The 25,757-nt window shown below is 31.3% G+C and overlaps 2 protein-coding genes across 2 annotated transcripts in view; one reads left to right on the forward strand and one right to left on the reverse strand.

Annotated features, from left to right (window-relative positions):
• The first annotated feature begins 1,531 nt into the window (after window positions 1–1,531).
• LOC113403817 (androgen-dependent TFPI-regulating protein-like) lies at window positions 1,532–9,421 on the forward strand. Its single transcript, XM_026644433.2, has 4 exons — window positions 1,532–1,917; window positions 4,213–4,353; window positions 7,528–7,748; window positions 9,205–9,421. Exons 1-4 carry the CDS (start codon window positions 1,741–1,743, stop codon window positions 9,419–9,421), a joined length of 756 nt encoding a protein of 251 aa, XP_026500218.2. The 5' UTR covers window positions 1,532–1,740.
• Window positions 9,422–13,441: 4,020 nt separating this feature from the next.
• The window catches only part of LOC113403811 (ATP-binding cassette sub-family G member 4), a 34,546-nt gene continuing 22,230 nt past the window's right edge, over window positions 13,442–25,757 (reverse strand). The window contains exons 2-11 of the mRNA XM_026644420.2: window positions 19,686–19,856; window positions 19,282–19,418; window positions 18,872–19,017; window positions 18,232–18,470; window positions 17,767–18,017; window positions 17,306–17,474; window positions 16,812–16,912; window positions 16,499–16,654; window positions 14,989–15,194; window positions 13,442–14,337 (exon numbers count right to left, since the gene is read on the reverse strand). Coding sequence (XP_026500205.2) covers window positions 14,196–14,337; window positions 14,989–15,194; window positions 16,499–16,654; window positions 16,812–16,912; window positions 17,306–17,474; window positions 17,767–18,017; window positions 18,232–18,470; window positions 18,872–19,017; window positions 19,282–19,418; window positions 19,686–19,856 — 1,718 coding nt within the window. The 3' untranslated portion in view covers window positions 13,442–14,195. The remainder of the gene's footprint in view (window positions 14,338–14,988; window positions 15,195–16,498; window positions 16,655–16,811; window positions 16,913–17,305; window positions 17,475–17,766; window positions 18,018–18,231; window positions 18,471–18,871; window positions 19,018–19,281; window positions 19,419–19,685; window positions 19,857–25,757) is intronic.

Below are 25,757 nucleotides of genomic sequence, written 5' to 3' on the forward strand. Positions count from 1 at the left end.
TTTAATCGATATTCACCTATTTGCTTATTTGCATAATTTATTTTCTCAGTGATGATTAATCTGCATCGGTGAAAGTATCGCTCGCCATTTTGAACTTTTTTACGTGTGTAATGTAATTTTTATACCTTATTTATACCGTGAAACGTTTGAATTGTTTACTTGCAAAGTACGAAGGAATGTTCATTGAAATTTTATCTTATATCGTAAGTTAAAACTACAGCAGATTATGATTTAAATGTAATCGATTTTAAACGATAAAAAATAATGAGCAAATAAGCTGATAACAAAACCTAATTTTGATAAATAATTTAACTATTAAGAATGTTAATTTTTTTAAGTCGTTATGTGCATTGCTACTTCGCAGAACTACACCCGCGGGTGAGAGTGGCGAGCGCGGCGGCGGGGCTGACCCGCCTCCCCCTCAGCCGCCGCCGCGCCCCGCCTGCTAGCACACTCTTAACAAATAGACATATAGTGTCACGGACTTTTTTTTTATTATTAAAAGAGGAATATATCTTTCATACACATTTTTTGAGTAACTTAAAACGTTTATGTTGCGCACGCATCGAAAGTCCATAAATGTGAATAATTTTCCCCGTTTTTGCAACATTTCTCACTGTCGCTGCGCTCCTATTGGTCGCAGCGTAATGTTATATAGCCTAAAGCCTTCCTCTATAAATGGACTATTCAACAAAAAAAGAATTTTTCAAATCGGACCAGTAGTTCCTGAGATTAGCGCGTTTAAACAAACAAACAAACAAACTCTTCCGCTTTATATATTAGTATAGATAGATTTAATAAAAATTGCACAGGAATTCCCTATAAAACGTACCTACATTTTATCTTTTACGTTATATCTTTAACACTCACACTCACTCAAGACTTAAAGACACCTGTGTTTTGAAAATAATTCCTTATGAGTCTGATTGTCAGGATAAATGTTACCATGGAAGTTCGATATTTCGCCATTTATAAGTAAAAATAAGTAAAAGAAAATTTAGGCTTTAAGAATAATCACATCTTCCTGATTTATCAAATTAAAAACATAGAGTTTTATTTTTTGACATTTTACAATATGTATACAAGATAAATGTATATATCGTTATTCCAAAATATATGACACTTTAACTATACTATATTTTGTATTTAAAACAAAAATTGGAGGTTACAATATTATGTCATTTCTATGAGAAAATTATCGGTCCAGACATTTTTTAGTGCAAAAAGTTAACCGAAAACTGTCTTATTGAAAGCCTGCATTTAAGAAATGTTTTCTCTGTAAAATATTCTAATTTGTCATCGTGTCCATGATACTTATATAAGTAGATGAATTATATGTTCTTTTTTTTATAGTCTATAGGATTCAATATCCTCACTTATATCACGTCCTGGCAACTAATAGTCGTGAGTCACCGGGTTTGGCTGCGGGCAAGTTGATTACAAATTTAATATTTATAGCAATAAATTATATCAACCAAGAATTATAAATAATTATACATATTTAAAACCATTATACATATTCGAAGACAAAAATATTTAATTAAATAAACACTCAGAACTGATTTTATTCCTCAACACACACATGCACATCTTGCTTAAACTATTGATTAATGTAAATTGATTTGTAAAGGACGGATGGAATCATTTTATGTGCGAATCTTAACCGCAGTGGCAACGCGCTGTATTCTATACAACGCTGCTGTATAAGTTTATCGTAAAAAATTAACAGTATTTAATAAAATGATAAGAAGCAGTGATATATTATTAAACGTTCGACTGTGTTATTATGGTGTTGCTATATCTCATCTTGTGTTTGCTGTTATCATGATCATACCAATCGACATGTCACAGGACGAGGACCCGAGAGTCAGTATCTACTCACGTGTAAGGTGGAAATTAATCACTTGTTGGTTTAATGTAAGTATAATTAAGAAAGCTATGTAACTAAATAATCCATTTCTTCGATATCTCAGGTTCGCCAAGCTTTGTTTTTAAGTTAAATTATAAATTAAAATTTACTCAAAAGGTACGTTTTCGTATATAAGACGATTTGTTTATTATGCAGCATAGTAATATTATTATGTTTAATTGTTTCAGCCCCTTATCCACATTATAGTAAACAGTCTGTGTTTTATTTTTAGTCGTGACGTATGGAGTTTATTTTAAATGATATTTTATTTATTTATATAGTTTGGCGAATACTTTATCAACTAAACTAGATTGAATAAATTATTCGTATTTAAAGCGAGCCTAGGTCCTACTGCTCCTGAAACAGTTGACTCTTTAACTTACCTTGCTACCCCTGAAGAGTTATTTGGAATAAATGTAATGTAGCTGATATATAATAACATGTAAACATATTTTGGATAATCAGTTATCATAATAAGTATATTTTTATTATAATATGTCCACTTTATTGAATTGAATGATATAGCAATAAACATTTTTTTAAGAATCACAATTTTTATTGTGTTCATATTTTTAGTTTAAGTAACTACTTCGTGATAACAGCAGTTTTGGACTAGAGTCTCTCCAAATTGACCCATAATAGAGTAACACTCTGTACAGGTACTTATTTCGCACTGTAGGACTAAGGACTCCTCTCCCTTTGCGGAGAAGTTCTAATGCTAATTCCACTACACTGCTCCAATGTCGATCGGTGGATACACATGAGGCCGAATTTCATTGATATAAGACACATGCAGGTTTCCTCAAGTTGTTTTATTTACCGCCGTATACGAGAGGAATTATAAATACCCATAATCATTGGTTAAGATGCATACGTTCTAACTACTAGGCCATATCATTTTTTCAACGATTTTTCGTTTTCTTTTATACAACAACTAATTAAGCACGTACACGGAAAAATTACTTACCAATAAAAGCATTCTCAAGTCTGCTAAGTAATTAACATGCAGTTTGCATACTCCCAAATAAATCATAAAGGGAAGCTAATGATAAAATATATTAAGAAAAAAAATCGTTTTATGATGAATATTAATTACATTAAAATTCACGAATTATGTCATTTAATAATGAACCGATATCATAATAAAATTGTATGATAACTAGAGAAGGTCTTCGACGAAATCCTGATAATTATTGCCGAGTGTATGAAGCCCCGAGTACATTTTTTTAATGTATAATTAAGGGCCTAATACATATGGGCCACCTGATGTTAAGTGGTCACCACCGCCATAGACATTGGCGCTGTTAGAAATATTAACCATCCCTTACTTCGCAATGCGCCACCAACCTTGGGAACTAAGATGTTATGTCCCTTGTGCCTGTAGTTACACTGGCTCACGCACCCTTTTAACCGGAACACAACAAAACCAAGTATTGTGCAGCGGCAGAATATCTGATGAATGGGTGGTACATACCCAAAAGGGTATGTACCATCAAGTTACGGAAGTCTTATAGTTTATTTCCAGTTTTATAGTTTAATTTGAAGTTGAAGTGCTTCTTTGAGTTGAATATCACTATTTATTTTTTATATAATCTTATTTTTAGAAACGATTGATAAAATATAATATTCATTATTCATAACTTAAGTTAAAAACGTTACAAGTACTGAGTGCATAGTGTACGAATCATTTATGTTTAGATCAATAGTAACGACCAATAGAATATAATAAATGCAGAGTCAACAATTACAACCTTGGTCGCCACAACTTGTCCTCCCAACACAGTTAGAATACTAATTACTCCTATAAATTATACTGCTTTGATTTGAAGCTAGATGTTCCGTCACGTATTTTTTGACAATTATAAGAGCCTTTGTCACTTATATTTTGACGTCATCGAACGTATATCTAGTATCTAACTATATCAAAAAGAAATAAAAAAAAACAAATTATTGTTTTAATTGCTTTCAAATCTGCCATTCCACGATAACTTTTTTTTTTATAATATAGGTGAGCGGACGAGCAAAGGGGCCACATGATGATAAGTAGTCACCATCACCGTTAGAAAACCAATTCTTAGATAGTCAACGCGCCCCCGACCTTGAAAGTTAAGATCTTACGTCCCTTGTGTCAGTTGCACTGGCTCACTCACCCTTCAAAATGGATCACAATAATGCTAAGTATTGCTGATTGGAGTCAGAATATCTGATAGGTACCTACCCCGACGCGCCATAAAGCCCATCACTAAGTTAAGAAGAAGACTAGTTAGATTCTATTTATGTTATTCGTTTTATTTATTTTTCAGTTGATGATGCTGACTTACTTCCCAATCGCTTTCTATTGCGATTTGAAGGAGAAGCACGGCGAGTGGGATACGAAACGCCTAAGACGTTTGAGAAAGTTTCGAGATTATTTTATGACAAGTATAATATTTCCAACTACAATGGTAAGGAACTAATATTAATAATAGACTTTATTGCACAAGACAAAACAGTCACATCGATATAAAAATATAAACCCATAAAACTAATACATACATAACATGTACCTACACACATTAAACTATATAACGGATAGTGAAAAGAAATGAACTTAACTAATTATGAAACAACTGAACTTAATCATTAATGAAATTAATTATTGTTTATAACTAATATACGTAAATATTATAATCTTAGAAAATAATATATATTATGTGAGAAAACAAAATACTCATAAGAGAACACAATCGTGGAATGCCAAAAGATACAAAACGACATTGACTATCATAATAATAGTTACATTTAAGCTTCCGAGAGTGGTACATGAATTTAGTCCATAAATAATAACACTGCTGTACAATACATGATGTTTGCAGGAATGCTATCAAAATATTCTAAACATTGCTGTCATTGTCATTGCTTGCTCATCCCATATATTTAGGGTCGGTGCAGTGTTTACATTGATCTTTAACTTTTATCATAACATATGTTACTTTTTTTTTTCACGTAATTCTTTACATAGTCCGCCGATCTTTTGGTATACCTTTTGCATACAAAATCTAAATATACTTTGTTTAACTACGTTTTATAAGAACTATAAGCACAACTAAGGGTTAGAGTTGTAGGACAATGGCACTGTAACATCGTTAGGTGGTCCGAAAACCGGTGCGGCTTAGCGCTAGTCGCAGCTCATAAAACACAGCACCACAAACAGAAAAATATACTATTATAGCTTCTAAGCTTTAGGATAAATTATTATTTGCGTGAGGAAAGTGCGATTTTTTTATACGGCCAGCATAAGTAGAATAAAGAATATTATAAAATCCATTGTCAATACGTCGCCAAGCAATAATGATGCAAATATACTTGTAATATCTCCTTGAATAAAGAATATTTGCACAGTTCCAACGTGAAACCGCTTATTAGTTTTTTAGTATCAGTATAAATTAAAAATAGCGATGCACTTAACATTTTTTTTTTCTGATAGGAATTCATATGTCCTTGTTTGTGTCCTTTATCTGTAATTACGGTGGCGGTCGGTGACTTCGTCTAGCTGTTCGTTTATTTTTATGATATAATACAGACAAGCAGCAATACTTAATATGTTTTTTTAGGGTGAGTGAGCCAGTGTAATAGGCACATGACATAACCTCTTAGTTCCCAATGAGCATTGAAGGTCGATAATGGATGGTTAATCTTATATATTAATAGCCTAAGCCGATTTTTGTCCCAGTGATTATGGGACGAAAGCTGCGTATAAAAAAATGGTTATAGTGTAATTCTGAAGAGGTCTAGCCGTAGATGTGCAGAAAAGATTCTTGATTGCAATTTACTAAATTATTACGATTTAACAAATAATTAATTTAAGAGAAACAGATTAAATATTCTTACTGAACTAATGTATTATATAACTATTTGTTATTAAAAATTAAATTTATGAGTGACTTGCAGTTTACAATGAAATGAAATCAAAACAAAAACTGTTTAGGTTCCGAACTTCCTAAACATTTTTTTGAATAAACGCGAAATTTCGCTGGAGGCCCACTAGTATTTCATTACGTGCCAATGTCTATAAGTGGTGGTAACCAATTACCATTGGTCCGTATGTTTACCTTTTTATATTACAAAGTTATTGTTGTAGCCTATCTTACTTTTATTACATCAGCTATCTGCCATTGAAAGTCCCATCAAAATCGGACCAGCCGGTCCTGAGATAGCCGGAACAAACAGACAGATAGACAGAAAAAAAAGTTATTTTGGTATATGTAAACATATGTTTTTAGTAAAAAGCGGTAAAGTAAAAAGTTCTAATTTTGATATTACAAACAGATACTCCAATTTTATAATATGTATAGAAAATGTCATACTTCACTTTAAGTGAGCAAGTGCATTAAATGTTAAATAAACATTAATAAATAAGGTGTGTTACATGATAAAACATTGAATAGATTAAAAGAAACATGGTGTTTGTTTTGTTTATTGTTTATGTAAGATAAATAATAATTTATTTTATACCTGCATTTAATTGTTAAGAAAGGTAATTGATGAATTCTTTGGTTTCTCTGTAGAGTCTATGTTTCGAACCGGTGCTAACTTTAATATTTTGATTTAGTCAAAGTCAAAGTCAAAAATCTTTATTCAATATAGAAATGTTTACACTTGCTTATTGATTGTCAAAAATCTACCACCGGTTCGGAATTTAGCACCTCGGACCTGAGAAGAACCGGCGAAAGAAACTCAGCGCGATATATATATATATATATATTTTTTAACCATTTTCCATGTACAATTTTTTAATTATATTTTAGTTATTTGAAGCAGCCTGGAGGCGATCATTTCATTCCCAAGGTGTGCAGTCAACTAAAAAGTAATTAGTGTTGTAATATACTTTAGCACACAAACGCTCTTTAACGATTCTTTTGAATTTTATAATTGAATAATTTTGAACGTTTTCTGGGATCCTGTTGTAAAAACGTATACATTGCCCCAAAAAAGAGTTACTAACCCTGTGTAATCGGGTACTTGGAGTAACAAGTTTATTCTTGTTCCTAGTGTTAATAGAATGTACGTCACAATTTCTGGGAAAATCGTTTATGTTTTTGCGTACATACATAACATTATCAAAAATAAATTGAGAAGCGACAGTCATTATTTTAATTTCTTTAAATTTATCTCTTAACGAATCTTTTGGGCCCAGGTTATAAATTGCACGATTAGCCCTCTTCTGCAATACAAAAATAGTAAGTAAAAAAAGTAGTAGTAGTTTTGTCATATTACGATATTACGAGAGCCGAGCCCGATGGTTAGAACGCGTGCATCTTAACCGATGATTCAAACCCAGGCAAGTACCACTGAATTTTCATGTGCTTAATTTGTGTATAATGCATTTCGTGCTCGGCGGTGAAGGAAAACATCAGGAGGACACCTGCATGTGTCTAATTTTAACGAAATCAGTGGTGGAATATGCTCCAAACCTTCTCCTCAAAGGGAGAAGAGGCCTTAGCCCAGCAATGGGAAATTTACAGGCTGTAAATTTGTTTGTTATGTTGTATAAAAGGTTTATACTACGATACAAAAGTGCTCATTTATAAGAGCGATCCTAGTTAAATAAAATATATTTTGATTTAATAATATTTTAGTATGCTGATATTTCTTTCTGGACGCTGTGGATGAAGGACCCAGAATTAATAGCTCCCATGGCTGTATTCAAGTATTTGCCATATTGGGCTCAGCACTCGTTGCACACCGTGTCAGGGATCGTGGTATTAATGGACATCCTTCTGCTTCCTCGGAGAAGACCAACTAACATGATACCTGGCCTAGCCCTGATGCTGGCTTTCTGCTCTGTTTATGGTTGTGTGTAAGTTTTTGATTTGTTTTTAATTTTTAATCATTGTACTGTGTTACTTCAATGTTATTCGAATAATTAAGTAGTAAATAGATCTGTTGCGTAGAGATCACATGGAATCATTCTTCAAAAGTGCTCGTAACAATCCTATTTGAATAGTGTACATTTAAAATTGGACTACAAGACGCTGACAACAAACTATTTAACTATACTCAGATAGAAACTCGTACATGTGTACGTACCTTATACGTCCAGTAATTAAACGTCAATTGGTAATCCGGTCTGTTAATTCAAACTTGATATATTCCTTCGTTCCTCAGTCCTCTAACAGACGTCATGACCAGCGATGAGTACGAAATACAAAAAAAAAAAAACAAAATTAATGAAAAAACACCTTTTATTAAATTTATCTGGAAATAGTTTTTAGTAATATATGTATGTATATTTTTATATCACTAATGTTATAAAATAAATAATAAATATGAAAAATATAAACAACATTTTAATACCAAATAAAAATATCGCAATCTAAATGTATCTAGCTGCAAATAACCCCTCCTCCCTTTGCACAATTCATGTTGTGACGTAACAAAGAGGGCTTTAGTATCGAAAAAAAAAATTGCTTTTTTTGTCTGTCTTTATTATAATACTCTTGTTAGTTCACCGTTGTAATGTTGTAAATTTCACTTGGTGGTAGGGCTTTGTGCAAGCCCGTCTTACCCAGACGGGTACCCCCCACTCATCGGATGTTCTTCCGCCAAACAGCAGTACTCAGTATTGTTGTGTTACGGTTTGAAGGGTGAGTGAGCCAGTGTAACTACAGGCACAATGGACGTAACATCTTGGTTCCCAAGGTTGGTGGCGCATAGGTGATGTAAGGAATGGTTAATGTTTCTTACAGCGCCTATGTCTATGGGCGGTGGTGACCACTTACCATCAGGGGGCACAAATGCTCGTCCGCCAACAAAAAAAAAAAAATCATCGAACATCGGATCCGCATTTTCATGTTTTTTAGCTTTCCCTATGCTTTGTGACTTTGTCTATGCCCGAAGATTCTGTCAGTGCTGCACTGTTAACAAAAATAGGGTACTAAATAATTCTTAAACTGTCTCTTGGAATGATTGTCAAAATCATCATAATCTAGAATTTAATTTCGTCATCGTAGTACGAGAGGCAGTACTAAATATTTATTAGAAAAAAAAACTATTTCATTCTTGTCGACTGTTCAGGTTTCTTCTTACCCTAAATCAAAAGTTTAATAAAAAAAATATCGATGTCTTTGACTTTCATTTTTTTCATTTTTGTAAGAAGCGTGAAAATTAAACCAAACAATTCGCAACATTTAGTTTTTCTAAATTCTAAATCTATGTATAAATTTAAGAAATACTTAAAAAGTATATTTACAATGATAAGATTTATTATTATTTTGAAATGTTGGTACTAAAATATTGTTTTTCTTTCCTTACAGACTCGCAGTCAGTCAATTCACTGGTGAACCAGTGTATAGTTTGTTTGAACTTTTCGGCTGGTTAGAGGTCATAATGTTCGTGGCTATCACGATAACTGTATATATGTTCTTCCATTTCCTTCAGTGGTATATTGTCGAACTAATTTGGGGCAAAACGTATGAAGAGAATAACAAAAACACTACAGAAAAAAAAAACTTAATTGATAAAGCAAAATAATCTATATTTTAATTAAAATTTGTAAAATGTGTTTTAAGGTAACTTTAATAAAACAAAAACCTTTTTTTGTATGTATTTTTGTTTGTATTTATCCAAACGGGAGAAGTCAATGTGAGCCAATTTATTAAGAAACGTTATAGGCTAATTACGTAAAGACCGTAAAGAGCAATTTAATAAATACCAACTAATATGGCAATTTGTTATAAATGTTATTTATTTAAGATATACTTGATATTCATAGTATGTGTCATGTGTGTATAATGAAAACTGCGGGTGAAACGGCGTTTACGGGTATTTTTATAGAGGTATGATAATTTTGATATTTGAAGTTATTTGTGTATTGTATAATTTCTAAGCTTAGATTGCAAAAAAATATCGTTTACCTTATTATAGTTGTATGACAGTCGTCGAAATATAACTATTAAAAATAATTTAACTATTAGTTGTTAGAGTATGCAATTGAAAATATGCCTTTATCCTAATTAATATTGTTATGTAAGTTATAGAACATTTTTACTCAAACAAAAAATATCTAATTTTAATTTGCACATGCGTTATAAGAATGTGCCATAGCTCAACAAATTAATAGAGTTAAGAAATATACGCAAAGGCAGTGTTATCGGTTTAAGACATTTAAAGTCTCGGTGGACGAGGCTGATAAGAAAATGGGTAAATTTTAATATGTGGAAAATCGAATTTATAACTACATATAAGAGTTAATGATAATTTACTCACTAATCACGATACCTTTAGAACATCTTGTTTGGCAAGTATGTTGTATTTTTTTATGAAATAGGTGACAAACGAGCAGGAGGCTCAACTGATGGAAAGTAGTCACTTTGCTAACGTTCAGGGATATAACATTCGGTAGCTCCAAAGAGCTTACCACTTTTTTTGAAGGTTACCAAGCCGTATCGGTTCGAAAAAAATCGCCGGTGAAAGCTGGTTCCAAAGAGTAGTTGTGCGAGGCAGAAAATGCATATTTTCGGAGATCTTTTTATTTATTAGAATAGTTAAACGGATTATACGAAAATCTTTAATTGAGTTAAACTACTATTTTTTATTTCTGTAATTGTAAATCCGTCTGAGTTGTGTGATGAAAAAAATCGCTGTGGATTGGACGGTGAAATGAAATGTCGTTGAAATATATGTATATAACAATAATAAAGATTTTTTTTTAACTATTTTTTTTATTTTTAACATAAAAGAATCGTCATACGAAAAATAATTCATACTAATTGTGGGTATATCAAATTAACTTGTATTTTAGTTGAATCTTGATTACATATACCATTATCGATATTAAGTCACTTATTGTTCACTGTTGAACTCATTCAAGGTTCGCCAAAGCTCCGGTTATCCAACCCCTCATTCGGGTCTTATGAGTTACTTAAGATAATTGGTCCATCTCGCTGGGCTTACACTGCTGCGGTCACAACTGTGCTCCTACATATGTACCTGACGAGGTTAAATTCATTTAAATAACAATTGTCTAGGTACACTAGGACCAAAATAGATTTTTACTACAAACATGCCAGCCAAAAGTTACGAGAATTCTCATCTGCTTTGTATCAATAGTATGCCTTGTTCTACTGATAAAAGCGGGCAATTAAAACTATCCTCGTTGGAACTCGCTCTGCTCTCACCGGAGTGAATTACCCTGAATCTACTCAAACCCTTCGTACATTTTGATTACTTTTAAAAAAAGTTTCAATTAGTGGGATAGCTTTAGAAGTAATGCTTCAATAAATAAATAAATTTGTTTCGACTTTTGATTACTGAAATAGATACTGCAAAAATTATGACTACGTGAAATGGGTTAAGAATATTAGCAGCATTTATATATCGAAGTTTAGTTTTGTTTTTTGGCCATAAAACCCGGCCAATCCTCTCTGTGTTTTAGTAAATTGTCTCCAATATTATTTGAAAACTTTTCAAAATGTATACAGAGAGTGAAATTATTTTGTCTTTATTTATTAATTAATCGGGCTGTACACAAATTAGTATAATTATAGAGATATTTTAAATAATAAATACTTAAAATAAAATATAAATATTTTCAAAATTTTTATTTTCATTCCATACAAAAATCTTAATATAATTATCACCAGTAAATGGGCATGTTAATATTTATTTAAAACTAAATTTACCTCGTTTTCTAAAAGACTAAGGCCGTATATATCCCTGCGAAATCCTTGCTTAGGTTACATTTACACTTAAACTTAAATATGAATTACGTTCAAGGTTACATATATACTATTTACTACAATATTTTGCGCTTCTTCTTCTGACATTTCAAGGATATTTTCATGTCAGAAGTATTTCAATGAGGCTTTCGACCAACAGCTTCTTATATCGAAGGTTATTAAACTGTACTAAACAGTGAAAGCTACTTTATGATTATACATAGTAAGGACGTATAGAATGCCTATAACTGATTAAGGAAGGAAGCAATATATTTGTCAAAATAATCATATACTCTTACATACATTATTGCACTGTATGTACAAACAATTATTTGTGTACAGTATTGTTATGTTTATGTGTTGTTGTCAATATGTTTTGAGCATGTACAACTTAACTAGGAATTGTTTTGGTTAAAATATACGATGAATCAAAAAAGTTAAAAAATAAATCGATGGCATTGCTAACGGTACTGACACCTAATATCATACTGCACTCCATTTTTAAACGACTTAACCAATTTTCTTAAACATAAAGAAAACATAAACTCTAAAGTTTTTTTTAAAATGCGTAATGATCCATTAATATATTGTCAATTAATAAAAATATTTTTAATTTCAATAGAGGCAAATGGATTACCGCATCTAATGATAACAATCGGACCTAATATCGCAATTTAATGATAATTCGCAGCTCAGTTTGCAAGACAACTTTTCTGCATTTACTAGTATTAGAACGTTATCACAATATCATTAAAATTATGATACCAGTTGATAAATATTTGTCATAAATTCCACACAAACTTCCATGCGTCTTATTGTACTTATTGTAGGAATCATATAATCATGGACCGATATCAATTTAGAAAATAAAATCTTTGGTCTCAGTTTGTAATTACCTCTACGATCTCCCTAAATCAAATTTAATTGAACACTAATTTACAACATAATTCCCCGTCGAAGTAAGTCCATTTATATATTTTTAACTCTTTAATTATACACCAAAGTCTTCCTCTTATAATATTGTTAGCTTTATAATTTTATAATCAGCGAAATTATAAAATTATGACACAAAATATAATTATATAAAACCCCAATTTTAAACAAACTATATATAGATAGGGAGGCAGGTGTTCAATATTATATTATAATGTAGCGTCTTCACTTACTTGAGCCACCTATGTTCTTTATCTAGCGTATTGTGCAATTAATTAAGCCACTAAATAGTTAGTTAAAATAATTCCACATGCAAGTAATCTAATCTTCAATCCTAGTAACATTCAACCCGACATACAAAACTTTTTAGTTTAGAAAAAAGTATTTACAATTTAAAAAATAAATGTTATACATGTCAATAATATTTCTTCCTATAAATTACGCAACTTTAACAAGTACCTAATATTACTGATAAACAGTTCTAATATAAAATATGTTCGTGTCATTAAAAAAATATAGATTAAGTATTATATTATTATTATTATGAATGATGATTGACGGTATATAGGTCACGTTGCTATTTATCACAGAACTCATGGCGATATTAATTGTATTTTGATTACGGTATTTTTAAGAGAAAGAACCGCTTAAAATTCTCATTTTAATAGCACAAATAATCACTCCTATATAAATACAATTCATTACTCTATATTTCTACCAAATTTATTTGTACTTTTGAATAATAACTCGAAATAAAAGAAAAAGTAGGTACATAACATACTAGAGTAATATGTTGGTTATATAAATTTTCATCAATTACCATTCATCATTATCGTTGATGATAATTATCGAAACAAATAATCTCATTTTATTTCAGACATAACATTGATAAAATATAATAAATTATCAATATGACGAATTCTATGAATATGAATGCATTTCGTTTTACGGTAAATAGCGCACAATAAATATTGCCTTTTTATATTAAATATAACGAGATAATTTGACGAGTGATGCGAATGGAATTCATGAAAGATAGTACGCTTTTTATGAGATCGTTATAATTGATATAAATACGTCCATAGTTAAACTTTCAGTACTTAATTTCGATCTAAGGTTAGATAAAATCTAAGCACTAAGAATAGTATAATCATAAAAAACCCATAATTGGGGGGTAGTATAAATACTATCTTTCATAAATATTCAATCAATTTGGAATGATGTAGCGACAATACATATTTGTAATTTTAAAGTATTACTAGAATATTCGTATATTTTTTGGCGAGATATACTTAATTTCATAGTAAAATATTAATTACTTTTTTTATAATTATGTCAATAAACCTAGTGAGACTTATCTCCAGTTTCTGAAACATTGACCGTTATTGATGAACAAGTCAAATTAACTAATTTTACATACATCTGAACTGTAATTGGTCGATGGCCGCCATTGACGCAGGAGGCGACCAATGAGCGTTCAGTATTTAGCCAAATAAGTTAATGAATTAATTCTTATTTCGGAAACTGGCGATTAGCTAAATTAACTATTAATAAAAATAAATAAATTGAGCAGTAAAATCCGATACTAATGCTATTAAAATATTTTTAACATATCTGAATTTATATAAATTATAAGTAATAAATGCTGATAATAATTATCGGACAGCACTGAGTTTCCATTTGAGCAGGAAAAATGAAGCAGTTCTTAGAACGAGCAGCGTAACTGTGAGGGCGAGGATGTCCCACCAGAACATGTTTGGCGACATAGCAATTTCCTTCAGAAACGTGCGAGGATACCTGAGGAAAATATTTGAAATTAAACTTGGTTTTGGACCAATTTGGTTCACCTACTTTACCAACTAAACTATAACACTATTAATAATAAAGTTGATTTGGTTTTTGATGCAGTTTAATTGCAAAATAATATACTGATTCGAGTTTTATGAATATTAATCCAGTAGAGCTATTTTGTAGAAACAAACTCACAGCATAACACGTTCAGGAGTGTCAGGCGTATACCATAATGGTTATTATATAACATTTAAAAGATATATGCATCAACTTAGCATATCACCGTAAGTCGGTTTTGAACACTTCCCGGTGAGTGCTTACAAAGTATTACGAGTTTTATTGATATTACAAGATATTGGCGTTTACTGTCTGTAGGACATAACTAGTATAAAGTGAATAACAAAAATTCTAAAAATTTACAATCATTGTTTTAGTGCCAGTAGGGCTTTACTACCACTTAAACAATTCGCCACTCATCACCATTGGTAAACAGCTACTTTTTTTATATTTTGTATTGCTAGTAGTTGGAAGGGTTAGTAAACTATTGTAATTTCAGATAAAATAAATGAAAAAGCGAAGAATAACTAATGAGTGGTAGAGGAGTTTGCAGTAAGTCTTACTACAAATTAAAAAAATAATTTAAATGAAATAATTTACCTGTAGTGACAGTATTTAGCTTCATTGCATTCCAGGGTGGGTCTATCCAAGCCATATATTGCACCAATGTAGCCCTCTAGACCGTATCTTAAATATGACACATAAGAACCCCAGGCCAGATAAGGTGGCAGGTCTCGTAATGTAACACCGAAGCCGGCAAACATCATCATTGGCACGGACAATGTTGGTCCAAGAAATGTTCCATTCTGTAAAATATTTATTTTATATGTTAGAATTTATTTAAGATGAAACCAAAACATGAAGCAAGCTTCAATTTTAAATAGGTATCAAGTTTACCGTCTGTTTCACATAGTGTCAAATAAGTTTTCTGCCAAGAATGGCGTTAAAATTTGTAACCGCAGAAATATTAGGCAAAGGGAGAGAACTAAACATAAATAAACATTAAAGTTGAATTAAGTCTTTTATTATTGGAATCAAGACCAAAAAAAAATTATTTATGTTTGCAAATTTCCATAAAAAGTATTTAAAGTAGTTTTATTCACTTCTAATTGTACAATTTTAAAATAATATAATTAAAATTAAAATTGTAGGACTTGTTTTGTCGTGAAATCATCTTCATTATGAATTTATGAAAAAATGGCGCTTTGAACTAGGGTTGTTGAGGAAGTCATTATGAGGAAGAGGAGAAGGAAGAGGAATTGTCACGCGCAAATTTAGAGGATTCGGATGAGGATGAAGATATTTTTCGAGAAAGAGGAAGCGGTAGAGAAAACAGATTAGGAAGAGGATGATTGGAAATTATAAATACTAGCGGACCCAACCGAAAAGTCGTTTTCTCGAATGTTATTAACCAAAATAAAGGATTTAAATACTAATAATCAAAATAGGGAGGGTAATTTTTATAAAAAATAATTTGGACGCTGTTTCCCCTGACAACCGGTTTCTTAGCTCATCATATACTAATCCAGCATTGCTAAAAAGTCGTTCGCTGGGCATACTTGATGGAGGAGAAGATAGGTATTGCCGTACAGCTCCGTAAAGCTCCGAATATTTCGGATTATTTTTCCACCATCGAAGGTCTCGCTCGCCCGTTCGACCCGGCGACATCGCGAATTCGCAGTGAAATTCCTCATGAATTGCTCTTAAATTTTGAGGAAGCGATAGCGCAAGAGGTTTTTTAGTTTTTATTTATGAGGATGCGGTAACGGTTGAGGAACCCAAAATATTGAACTTCTATCTATCTATTCTATCGGAACTTCCGCATTATGAGGAAGCGGAAGAGGAATCCTCAGCAACCCTACTTTGAACGTTGATAAAGCAGTTATCGGAATTTAGGAAGTACATTAAAATGGATATCAGTAGATAAGTGAAATAGTGTGTGAATAATTAAGATATATTAATCAAGAACTTTTAGTAATTCATAATACAATACAGCTGAGCTATTAGCAAATCTTATGGAATACGTAAAACTAAGGTTTATTTATCTTTATTCCTTCTTCGATTGGAATAGGTTAGAAGGTTAGGTCTAAATTATAAGAGATGTTCTTACAACAACATTGAAGACGGCTCCGACCATAAGTCCGAAGCTCTGCGCGACCAGTACAGTATAAACTGAAATGGCGAAGAACATGGCGAAGCGCGCAATGTCAAGCGGCTGAGACGACATCAAGTAAACGATCACACTGAATATGGCACAGGATACTATCTGAAATTTAAAATAAATCTAATGTAAGTACTAATAGTAAGTAATATTTATTTGTCATATGTATAATTTCATGATATGGAATATGTATATTACTAATCCTACATGTTCAGACTCCCCGACATTATATTATATGCTTATTATATGAACTTAAACTTACCGAAATTGGTAGATCCACTATTGTTATCGAAATGTAGTAAGAACCAAGAGAATACCATCTGTTGAAATGTTCCTTTAATAGTATTGACATTTCTGATGGAACTGAAAAGAGAAGATATTCAAATAATTTCTGCATAATATTATATTTATTAAATATTTCTTCACAGATTTAAAATAAAAGGTTTTTGACTAAAAATATATCTCTTCAATCAAGTCAACCATCAGCTTCTTGATTTATATATGTTGAAAAAAATATATTTTAATTTAAATTGGCTTTTATATATTTAAAAAAGATATCGGAGCGAATTCTATAAAAAGCTATACCTGATTAACATTCATTCAATACATGCAGGTTACTTTAAAACAATCTGCTTTACTGAACACGTAAATTAAACAAAAAAATTGGGAAAATTTAAAGTTTTATATACGGCATTATATAATTTCATTTATTTTACTGCTTAAATTATAGCTGTTTGATTTGTAAAATCCACTTACATGTAAGAATTGTTAACATCATAGGCGACATCATGTGGTGCATGAGAATGGCAAATAAAAGATTGTAATTCTCCAATACACGGGAGCCTTCATTACCAGCGTTGATAAAGAGAGCTCCAAGCATAATACCAACTACTACGTTCACCATCAGCCTGAGATGTGTCATCGTCTGAGAAATTGAAAAATTAAATTAATAAAATAATTGTAAGACGAGTTGTCACTATTTTTACGACGATTTTTATGATTCCTCTTTAAAAATATCTAAATAGAGATACTAGATATTAACATTTTTCAGTTATTTAAACATGGGGGTTTACAAAGATTTTTTTTAGGTAATCCTTAGAATTTAAAAAAAGTTGAAGTTTATTAAGAGACGATTTAAAAAGTATCACAATAGTTGAATCCTTCTATATAATAAACATTACTTAACTAGCGTTTGGTTTGGTTCTCATTTTACTTACAGGATCACGTTTTGCTTTCAGGAATCCTCGCTTTATGAGCACTGATCTTTGATTGGATTGTGGCGTTTCCTCTTCCCCTGTGGTTGTGTCTTGATCCCTCATTACACTTAAAGGATACTGTTTTCTAAGCAACTCCATTGTAGGTATAGTCTCTGGATTATTGAACCATTGTAGTGCTTTTCCATTTTCAGCCTTTGTAATCAAGATCGGTATTTTATCTTCGCCGTATTCACCACACGCCAATTCAATGACTGAAGATACGAGAAGATCAATTTAGTTAATGATACATAGACAATAATGAAATTATTTTGAAATTTTATAGTTTTAATATTATTGTATATTGTTTTTGTAGGTGTTTTTTATATCGTAAGTATTCATTAAAAATATTCAACTTAAGCTTAAATGTATAGAGGAACGTTTTTCTGATCATTTAAAATAATAACGTAAAAACGAATAAACACTTACTGTAATCGGCCGGATTATGATAGATCGGGCAAGGAATACCAGCTTCTTCCAGATATGGGACTAGGTTCGTCGTAGTTCCCTGGTATAAGCAGTTTCCAGCTGATAACACATATACTTGGTCGAATAGAGCGAACAATGTGGCAGAGGGTTGATGGACTGTACACACGATTGTTCGACCCTGGTGAGCGAGGCTTTGGCACAGTTGCACTACTTGGCTACATGATGAACTATCCAAGCCCCTGTTAAAGAAAACATTGAATAAGATGCGTAGTAATTTCCTTATCTCCAATGCTTGGCTTTAAGCGGAGCTTCATCCAAGGGATTAAAAGGATTTAATTGGAGAAAAAAAAATTATATGTTTCATAAGGCGTACTAAGTTTGACTACTAAAACTCTACCATTTTTTTATTTAGATTTAACTGGATTGGCTGGATAACACCCACTCACCATTTCTTCGACAGCTAAACGTATTGCCTATATAAGTCTAGTACTAGGAAAAAAATAGATCCCATAGTTAAAGGCACACTGACAGAAAAAGTTGTTTATATAATAATCCTTACAGTGACTGTGCCTGGTCTCATTAGGCGGTGAGTACTTTCTTTCATGTAATGTAATGGCTTCAAAGCAATAGCTTGACTTACGTGGTTGGCTCATCAAGAAACATAACGAGGGGATTGTTGATAAGCTCCAATGCAATAGAGAGTCGCTTTCGTTGCCCTCCCGATAGTTGAGCTCCGCGTGTGTTCATATGCTCATATAAACCCAAATTAGTCAGGATGTCTTCGATCTAAAATGAGTTTCAAAAGTAAAAAAACAGGAAACTTATAATTTATGTATAAAAAAATATAATACGAATAAAATAAAATAAATATTTTTCCTTAAAAAATAATTTGTTTGGAACTTGTTACTAAATAAAACATTCATAAATGTCATATATTATTAATATTATATAATTTCATTGGTACTGATCTGTATATATATGTTCTTAATTCAAATAAAACGAAATAAATTTATATAATAATAGTACTTTTAAATGTTAAGTTATATTTACCACTTCGCCTTTCTCGTACTTGTCCATTTTTGTAGGTAGTTTGAGATCGGCTGCTATTGTCATGTTCTCACCAACGGTGAGGAGACCTTGAAGTCTGTCATCTTGTTGGATGTAACATGACATTTTCTTAAAATTTTCTGTAAATATATTTTTTAAATATAAATCTCGAGAAGGTTTATGCAATTTATCTTCGTAACAGGTATATTATCAAATCACATGGAATACGTTAGTGAGACATTTTATCTCTATATCTGCGATTGAGGTAGGCTTATAGGGTACATATATGTTTTCCAATACGTTCATTTATAAACATCATAATTAAGACCATAATTCATATATTTTATCGATATAAGTTAAGTGTTCTTTTTTAAATTATTTATTTTTTTAAAGAACTTATTACTCACTCATGATTCTTCCACGTCCATTGATAAATATAGCCCCTCCGACACCTGTAGTTCTATAGCCGGATAGCACATCTAACAACGTAGACTTGCCGGCGCCTGACGGTCCCATAATAGCAATTAATTGTTTTGGTCGAAGCCGTCCGTTGACTCCATGAAGAATTTGTTTGGTTCCTTTAACAAAAGAAATATACTACGCATTAAAATGACAATCGTTCTCTTTCATTAAATAAGATTATGTTAGTAATAAGTTCAAATGTTTATTATAGTTTCATTTTAAGTTTTTAAATTAATTCGTCATTTGTGTTTTTATTATTGTTTGTTTATTGCGGATAACTGACGAACACGACCTTTTTAAGTCGTCAGAGTCCGATTTTTTTAATTGTAGAGTATTAATATGTTCGTTTGCACTTTATTCATCCTGTCTATCGTGAATTTTCTAGAACCTTCCCTGTGGCCGTTTACCATTTGCTGGTTGTGAGAATTACACGGGTATAAATTCAAACACAAATAACCCAATAGGACTAACTAATAATGAATAAACAGAAGTCAGTTCCATCTGAAATTTTTATTTCCATACTAATTTTCATCTACTAACTAGCACTTAGTGGAATAATTTTCTGTAGTGCGCAACTAAAGTATAAAAGGAACTCTAGCTACATTTTATGGTTGTAGGTTTGTAGGTGTTGGTGGAGACCGTACGTTGTTTGTTTTATTTTCATTAGCACAACCAACAGTAGATACAATATCACATTTATTAGTCAGTTAGCATTCGAATTTATACATTTGGGCATACAGCTAGCAGATGCATTTTTAGGCATTAAAATTTAATACTTTGATTTTAAGGATTGAAACAGTAACCATAAAATATAATGCTATTAAATAAAATGTAGATAATCACACATCGTTTGAATGAAATAGTTCAAACATGTATTAATAACGCGAGAGAAGGCGCGGAGCGCAGTATTAGTAGATTTTTATAATCGCTTAACGATACAATATCGATCGTATTAAATATGTATAGTAATGTATAGTCATTATTTTATTACCACGATTTTGAGTATATTAATAGTATTTATAAATTATTAACCTCTTAATAGCTGAGATAACACTATGCGAATATAGAATGTTAGATAGAAAAATATATACGTGTTTCTTTCTTATAATCAGTTTACACTTAGTAGTACCTACTTATTTATTTTGTAGATACTATATGGATATGTATGTATATGTTTTTTTTATGTAGTTTCATGTAAGTATGTGCATATATTGTTATATATTGTTAATTAATTTTTAATTACCGCCTTCATGGTTTTTCTGTTTGACCTAAAGGTTGACTGGCAGAGAATGCCTCCAGGCATTAAGTCCGTCTTTTGTCCCATTAACTTTATGGTGGTCTTATAAAGCATTTAAAGAAATAAATAAATAGGAGTTTTTTGTTTATAACTTATCTCGTGCTAGACAGAGGAAACCTGTATGTGACAAATGAAATTATTTGTCGTTTGTATCCACTAACCAGCATTGTAACAGTATGTTAGAAGACATCAACAGGGGTGAAGGTCTCTGCCTGTTACTATTACTTTTTACATACAATATAATTTATTATAGCGGGGTAGTAATACCTCGCCGTATTCACGGATATCGTATTTCTCAGAATCTACATAGGTTCGTATCTGTCGTTTTCGTGGTATTTCTTGTATTTGAAAATGAGGTCAATTCGGTTTTAATACAAGTATATTTCTCATTTTATTTAGTTGTTTTATTATAAGCGCTTGTTGACGCAGATCACGAACGCTTTCATTATTATTCCTATTATTATGCTGTATTGATTACAATTTAATGGCTCGTAAGTGATTAGATGGCAATAGCTTGTGTCGCTTTATAATTCTACCAATAACAATATTCTTAAGTTTTAATCCGAGTCCTTTAACATAATCTTTTGTGTATTAAATGTGTATATTAAATGTTCGAGAGAATTTTAGTTTAATTCTATATATAATTTATATCTAATGAGATATATACATATATGTATGCCTGTTAGCTACCAGGTATTGTACATTATTTTATTTTAAATATATTATTAGTTCACTGTAATGTATTCATATATTATGTTTATATCTGCCTTGTACACCCCTACCTCTTTCTATATCTGTTTCTTTCCTCTACCCTAAGGTTGCCTGGAAGAGATCGCTGTTTAGCGATAAGGCCGCCTCTTGTGCATCTTTCTTAAATGTGATTCAACTTTATGTTTACTGGTGTACAATAAAGAGTATTTTGATATTGATTTGATTTGATAATCTGCTTTAATATATAAAGCTAGACGAGTTTGTTTGTTTAATATATACCGACCGATATCCAAAACGAGTTAAATAATTATTTTTTGGTTAGATAGTCCATTTACTCATAAAGTCTAATGATTATATAACATAATGCTATACTACTGCAGGGTGCGCAGCAGTTTTTACAAAATATGTATAATAATATTTAGTTTTTCTTAATTGAATTAGAATTTTAATAGAATATTAAAATAAATAAAATGTTTGATTTTGTGCTAGCGTTCTTTCACCAGTCCATTTGATTATATTTTTTGTTTAAATTTAGATTTTTATATTCTTATTTAAATCTTTAATGTAAATTATAAATTCAAACCTTGAAAAAAGATATCTTTAAATATTTTAAATCTTATCGATAATAAACAGAAATGAAGTGTTGTTACCGATTGTATTGTGTTACCAACGTCACGAGGTGTAAAAAAAAAACGTTTTTTTTTTATTGACTTAAACGCTTTGTAAGTACACTTTGGACTTTGATCTAAATGACATAAATGCTAAGATTAACAATGTTGAAAATTACAGATAATTTCATTTTAAAATTATAATTAAAAATATATGTTAAGTGTAGATTAGCTGGAATAATGAGTAAACTGTGAACTTTGTACGTTTACATTCATAGGTAATTTGTAATCGCTTAGTTTTGACCTACATCACACCCACTCATATAATGATAGTGTAAAATTGCGCAAAACAGTTATTGTGAAACTAAGTTAGTTGATTTTTTTTTTTATTTATTTATGCTATAGTTTGAAGAACTCTTTCGTTCGAAACTTTAAAAATCGATATTTTTTTGTCTTTATCGTACTTAAGATTTATATTGTTGGATGGAGGGAGATGAAGTATATTTAAGTAGTAATTTATAAAGTGAACGTTTAAGAGTAAAAAATAAAAACATATTGCAAGACAGGTATTAACCTGCACAAAAACAGTGACTACGCTTTGATCTTAGCCAAAAGACTGATAAGCAATACCGCAAGATAGCCAAGGTTTATAGCTAGTGATCAAATTAAACAGCAAACAGGTAAAACCTTATAAACCTCACATTGGTTTATGTTAAATAAAATAAGTTTCCGTTTTTATTAATCCTAGCCTACCCGATCATCAATATTTCTACCGCTAGCATTCCGGTTTGAAGAGTGACTTAACCTGTGTACTCTGGCAAAAGAGATATTATAACATCTAATGTACAATTGGCATCACATTGACAATATTAGGCATACTTATTAATTCTTACAGTGCTAATGACTAAATTATTAAGTGGTCGGTGTTGCCAGCCACCTTTCTTTATTAAACATTATTATATCAAACATTTTATTAAACAATATTAGTCATGTATGTCGTTACACAAGGCGTGTTATGTTTATAATATTCATACGGAGTGAATAAGCCTGATTAACAACATCTATGGCCTTACAAAGGTATTTAAACTTTAATACCTGATGTTATGAAAATTATTTCGCATAAATCGTAAGTGTACAATTAATTTTATTATAAACCCGTTTTAGGTTTAGGTTTTAAAATAAAGCCTGCATGAAACGTTTATATTAAAGAATAAAATTAATTTTAAATGTCTTTTTTTTATAAATTGTGATAGGTGTAAATACTTTTTAGTTATAATTTCTATTCAAATGTTTCTCCTTGTCACTTTATTTTTTATTGTTTTGTTACACATTTTATCTTACTAAATTAAAATATTTTATTTATTCCATTCGAGCTAAATATTTCTTAAACAGAAACAGTCAAAAAATATCTTGTTTTGACTATTTTTTTCTTAAATAAACCTGTCTATAAACTGTAATCGTTCAATGTCTTAAATTGGCATTTTTGCATTACGATCACAAAAACGGAATACATAATTTATTAACCACTAAAGTACAGCTACAATTATTTTTCTTTTTGTATACCTACTTACTAAAAGAACAAAGGAATAATGGTCTTTACTTGTAGCTTATATACTATAGGTGCGTATATTAAAATATTTATTAGATTTTATAAAAAAAAAAATGTGGCAGCGGCTTTGTGCTAGCTAGTTCCTAATGCCAAGCTGCTATACTTAGTTTTGCTGCGTTGCGGTTTCAAAGCTAAGTAAGCTAGTGTACTCGTAAGTACAAGCATAAGGGACATAGGTTGCCAAGGTTGGTGCAGGGGTGTAATGTAATGTTAATATTTCTGACAGCGTCAATGTCTATGGGCGGTGGTGACCACTTACCATTCGATCGACCGCCATTGATTGTCCGCCAAAAAAAAAAAGCGCTTACGAACTCTGAAGATAGCACGATAAAACAAGCTACTTCTTATAAACTATGCAATATAGAAAAAAACTTCTTAGTCAATTATATAGATATAATCCATTATAATAAACAGTACTGATAATTATGAAAATCTAATCGCTTAATTAAGCCGAGCAAACAGGACATTTAGCAACAAAGTACACATATAATCATTCAATAAAGCATTTAAAACGATAAATAACTTCAAACCGATTCATAATAAAATTGATGTTTTGTCAAAATCCTCAAGTTGTTCAAACAATAAGATGCGTGTATATGTTCTTGATATTATGAACATTAAGGAACTACGTTTTGACTTCCTCGGTCATACAGCTATTTACGTCACGATATTGTGTTCTATTCTCGTCATCTTGTTTATTCAAATTGCGGTAACATTTTTTTTTGACTGCACGTAAAAGACATTAAATCGGCAGCAGCAGACAATAATGAATAATAATATTGAAAATTTGCGGTTGTTAAGCCATAAAAATGACTGTTAGTAATAATAAGGATCAAAGGTTCAATGCTACTACTGGAAACGTAAATGCCGCAGCCAAAATCTTACATAAGTATTTATAACTGTACTTGTCTAGTTACTGTATTTGACGACCCCTTCTTGAACGATTTCGGTCACGATTTATTTTCAAAGGAGACTCCAGTGGCGCTAGAATTACGATATGACACATGTGTCCACTCTGTAAACAGGTGCACACTCTCTTTTGTTGCTCTCATAATGCGATCCCAATCGGAAAGAATTCAGACGTAGGACCTTTGATGGGTTTACATCCTTTTCGAAACGCGGGAATTGAAAGTGTTAACACAGTCGATTTCCAATCTCGGGGCTGCTCCGTATATTATTAGGGCCGTACCCGGGGTTCGAGTCTCGGGCTGTATAATCCAGAAGACCAACGAGGTAGTCTTGTATTTCCTCTCCTAGCGATGTCAAGCATTATTTTAAAAATAGCTTGCAACTCATGTACCAAGGATGCGTAGTCAACATTTTTTTCAACAACACTACGTTGCTCCTGAACAAATGATAAACTGGATTCGAATAGCAATTTGTAACTTGCGTCAAAATCCACAAATTGCAAGCGCAAGTGAGAAATTTTACAACATTAGCTAAATTGAAAACGCTAAACTAGCTAGACAAGACATAGTCAAAATATTTTAAAATATATAATCTAATGTCTGTTAATTTCTATGTAACAGAAATTCTGGCAAAGACTACTTGGGTAGAAGTTCTACCGCAACATTGGCTGTGGTAATGGATACCTTGCTTGAGTTAAAAAAAGAGATTTGCAATGTTTACTACATTTATAATCTTACCTTGATGTACACGTTAACTAAGAGCGGTATATTTGTTTAAGTTATTTGTTGTTGAGAAGCGTACATATTGCCTATTTGGAATTTTATGGGTATCCAAATTGAATTAAAATCTAAAGTAATCTTAAGCTTATAAATACCTTTATTTT

The sequence above is a fragment of the Vanessa tameamea genome, chromosome 10, assembly GCF_037043105.1.
Source record: "Vanessa tameamea isolate UH-Manoa-2023 chromosome 10, ilVanTame1 primary haplotype, whole genome shotgun sequence".
NCBI lineage: Eukaryota > Metazoa > Arthropoda > Insecta > Lepidoptera > Nymphalidae > Vanessa > Vanessa tameamea.

Bases quoted from the DNA above. Each gene is read 5' to 3' on its own strand.
- LOC113403817 (XM_026644433.2), top strand. From the start codon at position 1,741: ATGATAAGAAGCAGTGATATATTATTAAACGTTCGACTGTGTTATTAT. The intron at 4,354-7,527 runs GTAAGGAACTAA...ATAATATTTTAG, and splicing joins TAATATTTCCAACTACAATG to TATGCTGATATTTCTTTCTG. The intron at 7,749-9,204 runs GTAAGTTTTTGA...CTTTCCTTACAG, and splicing joins TGCTCTGTTTATGGTTGTGT to ACTCGCAGTCAGTCAATTCA.